This window comes from Triticum urartu, chromosome 2A (assembly GCF_056163025.1).
Source record: "Triticum urartu cultivar PI428250 chromosome 2A, HENAU_Tu73, whole genome shotgun sequence".
NCBI classification, from domain to species: Eukaryota; Viridiplantae; Streptophyta; class Magnoliopsida; order Poales; family Poaceae; genus Triticum; species Triticum urartu.
The window spans coordinates 767,551,388-767,555,179 of NC_141874.1; the positions used below are offsets into that span (position 1 = coordinate 767,551,388).

Sequence of the window (3,792 nt, forward strand, 5' to 3'; positions counted from 1 at the left end):
AACACTGGCTCTTCTTGCCGCGGCTTTTCATTGCTCGCGAGCAGGCCGACGAGGGCGGCAAGGACCATGAGGTGCTCCTCCTCCTGGATGTCGGCTTCGGCTTCCTCCTCCAGCAGTGCGGCGAGCGCCTCCTCGTCATCCGAGGTCATCGCTGAGTAGGCAAATCGCCGAACACCTTTGCTGGCACGGTGGGCGCACACCGCCAGTACACCGTCCTTTGCGGCCGAAACACTGGAAAAATCGCCCGGACGGTGGTGGAAAGGCTGCCGCGGCGAAACCTCCTCTCTTTTCGGGCCGGGAATGACCTATAGTGGTGGTGGGCGGTGGGCGGCGCCGGGATCGGCAGGGTGGCGGCCGAGAGCACGGAGGGTGGGGGGCGAATCTGGCCGATTGGCTTGACTTTTCGCCTGGCAGTGTGGGCCAGGCGTGCTTTTTCGAAGCGCCGGAGCCCCCAAGCACCCCCCAGTGCACCGGGTTCGCCCTGCGATCGCCAGACCTAAAAACGGGCGGAGCCGGCAGATTTTGGCGTTTTGGTGGCGTGACTGGGACGTTTTTTTCGGCGCCAGCGCGTAAAAAGTCGCCCGAGGAGGCCTGTTGAGGGCGCGGCTGGAGATTGATGCATGCAGCCATAAGGAGGCATAGCGTGCAGAGATGACAGTTTAATCAACATCCGACATCAAAATCTCCGCGTTTGTGGTTCACGCCTTCCTGAGTAAATAAGAGTACCTCTTGTTTCAAGTATGACCAAGTCCAGCCAGCTAATGTGTAGGTTAAGTTTTGGGGGCACCGCCGCCCCAACTTTTAAAGAATTATTACAAAAGGAATTCTTTTTACAAGGTTTAGAAGAGAAAACATAAGCATTTTGTCCCTGCTGACTATTTTACCCCCCATAATTTCTTGGCAAGCTCCGCCAGTGTTTAGCAGCTAGCTGTATCTGCTTTGTCCCAAGTCAGACGAGAAAGGCAGCATAAATTAAGAGGTAGGCTTCTACTTATCGGAAAAATGAAGGAATTAGTACAAACCTTCTGCATACACAAACAAGCTAGGCATAGACGGAGATAGAGGATGGGTTCCTCGAGTGTTGTTTCATGGTGGCAGCAGGAGCAGCTGCCTGCCCTCGTATTGGGAAGCCTTGCCGTTCAGTACTTCCTCTTCTTCTCCGCGCGCAAGCGCAAGTCCCGTATTCCACCTTGGTACAGATTCTTCATCTGGCTCTCATATCTATCCAGCGACGCCCTGGCCATTTATGCCCTCGCCACGCTCTTCAACCGCCAAAAGAAGATGCAGTACCGTAGCCGCGATCTACAGGTCCTGTGGGCGCCTATCCTGCTGATACATCTCGGCGGGCAGCTTGTCATAACCGCATATAACATTGAAGACAACGAGTTGTGGAAGCGGCACATCATCACCTCCTTGTCTCAGGTATCTTTTCAATATGTTGCAGCTATGGTTCTTTAGACAACACCTAGCAGACTACATTTAATTTCTCACTGGCATAACAAAAATCTGAGAGTTCACTTGCCATGTTTTCCTTTTTGTTCCAAATATAAATCCATTTCATTTTTGTTTTTATTTTAAATTGTGCACGTCTCACATAAGTATTAAAATTTAAATATTTTGTGATTTCAAAGGCAATTTATGTACTCATATTTACTCGGCTGGACATATCATATTTGGTATACCTTTAGCTTGATTATGTAGGTGTTTCCTTGATTATGACGATCAATAGCTTTAGGGAAGATAGTTTTTACTCTTTGTTGCTTGAGAAATCTTCAACTTTCTTGATTCTCCTCCTGTATCGTCTCAGGTAACGGTAGCTATCTACGTGTTCTGCAAGTCATGGCCATCATCTGCTGATGAAAAGTTAGTGGATGCAGCAATTTTCCTTTTCACCCTCGGGGCTGGCAAATGCTTCACGAAACCGTTGGATCTCATGAGTGCTAGCTTCAGCAGCCTTGGTAGGTTTTTGGATGGAAATACTGATAGAGTTACAGATGGACAAAACGAGCTAGAAGCCTATGTGCGAGATGCAAAGGCCGCCATGCTCCAAAAAGATCTAGAACCCCCCAATGATCGCTCCTACATACTGCATACACTACTGATAGACAATGCACTTAACTTGGAGATTCGCCATACTATACTAAAAAGTTTTTGTCACCTGGATGACGAAAAAGCTCATGAGACACTAACAAACGGCCTCTCCGATTTATTTGATGTTCTCTATACAAAAAGTCCTTGGACCAAAGATATGAGCGGAAGGAGTTTTGTTTTGATGTGGTCATTCTCCGTGACGTCGCAACTTGCGGCCATTTTTCTGTTCTACAAAAGCCACAAACAAACATATAACCTCAGCGATGTCATTATTACATATGTATTGCTGTACGGGACTCTTGTGCTAGAGTTCTCTTCCCTATTTGGGCTGGTATTACTCAGTAACGAGTGGTCTGCCATGGTCGCTCAACATAACATCATAGGATTCTTTGCCCAGACCAAAAAGCCAAGCAAGCTGATGCGCTTCGCTAGGAGCTTATCATGTGAGGTCTTCGTTAGCCAATGTTTGGGCATGGAGTCCTGTGACTCATCCAAGAACATTACAAGGTTAGTTCATCAACATATCAGAGATGGGTGGGAGAAGTACATAACTGATGCTAAGAGTTACAAGGAGTTCAATGATATCAGGGGCCAGTTGACACTAAAGCACAAGAAATGTGACCAAGAGATACACAACAGCTTACAGCAGCCATTCGATCAGAGTGTCCTTGTCTGGCACTTGGTGACAGATTTCTGCTTTTACTGTAGAACCACATCTCCAGACGATGAAGAGCGTGCCCAGCGATGCAGAGAAATATCCAACTATATGATGCATTTGTTATTTGCTAATCCTAAGATGCTATTGCCAGGCAGTAGAAAGCATCTTTGCAAACTCGCATATGACCAACTCAATGACATCTTCAAGGGTCAGGAGACACCGATGGATAAAGGAAAACTCGCCCAAAAGATTGTTGATACTTTGATTTGTAGAGACGATGCATCATTTGTCTGCGACGCAGTGGCGCTTTACACTTGGTTGAAAGATATTGATGAGAAGACGATGTGGGAGGTGATACAAGGTGTGTGGGTCGAGATGCTCTGTTTTTCTGCTGGTAGATGCCGAGGGTACTTGCATGCGAAAAGTATGGGTGCCGGCGGGGAGTACCTCTCCTATATCTGGCTTCTGTTGCACTACACTGGTATGGAGACGTTCCAACACAGACTTGAGAGGACACAGAATGTTCGAGGACGACGGAGAAGATGGCATTTCTGAAGTACTTTTGAAGGCATGAATGTTCCTTACAAGGAGGAGATTGTGTTGGACATTGGGCTTCCCAATGTTGAGTAGGCACTTCTAGTTGTCCAGGCATGAATCCTCCAACACAAGGAGGTAATTTTGCTGGTCCATGGGCTTCTCAATACTGTCAATGCATTTCTACTTATCAATGCATGGATGTTCCAATGTGAAGGCACTGCCCCTGATCAGCTCTAGGAGATTCTTGTCTGAACACCCATCCATGCTTTTTCGAAAAGGGGGGACTCCTCGGCCTCTGCATCAGAACGATGCATACGGCCACAATTATATAAAAATAAAAAGGATGTTCAACAAGGTCTGAAAGTCTGAAAACAAATAAATGGCTAGCTCAACAAGAGCCACAATGCCAGAAACAAAAGGCCCAAAAGCCACAACCGGCTGGCAAAATAAAGATAGGTAAACTAATCGTCTATCCTATTACATGACCGCCATCCAAACCGGTTGAA

At 47.1% G+C, this 3,792-nt stretch overlaps 1 protein-coding gene across 1 annotated transcript; it reads left to right on the top strand.

Moving 5' to 3' along the window:
- The first annotated feature begins 1,065 nt into the window (after positions 1-1,065).
- On the top strand, positions 1,066-3,304 carry LOC147988118 (uncharacterized). The gene is made up of 2 exons (XM_087542613.1): positions 1,066-1,422; positions 1,808-3,304. Exons 1-2 carry the CDS (start codon positions 1,066-1,068, stop codon positions 3,302-3,304), a joined length of 1,854 nt encoding a protein of 617 aa, XP_087398739.1.
- Positions 3,305-3,792: the final 488 nt, after the last annotated feature.

Coding starts and splice junctions, on each gene's coding strand:
- LOC147988118 (XM_087542613.1), top strand. CDS start 1,066: ATGGGTTCCTCGAGTGTTGTTTCATGGTGGCAGCAGGAGCAGCTGCCT. Junction 1,423..1,807: donor TCATCACCTCCTTGTCTCAG/GTATCTTTTCAA, acceptor GTATCGTCTCAG/GTAACGGTAGCTATCTACGT.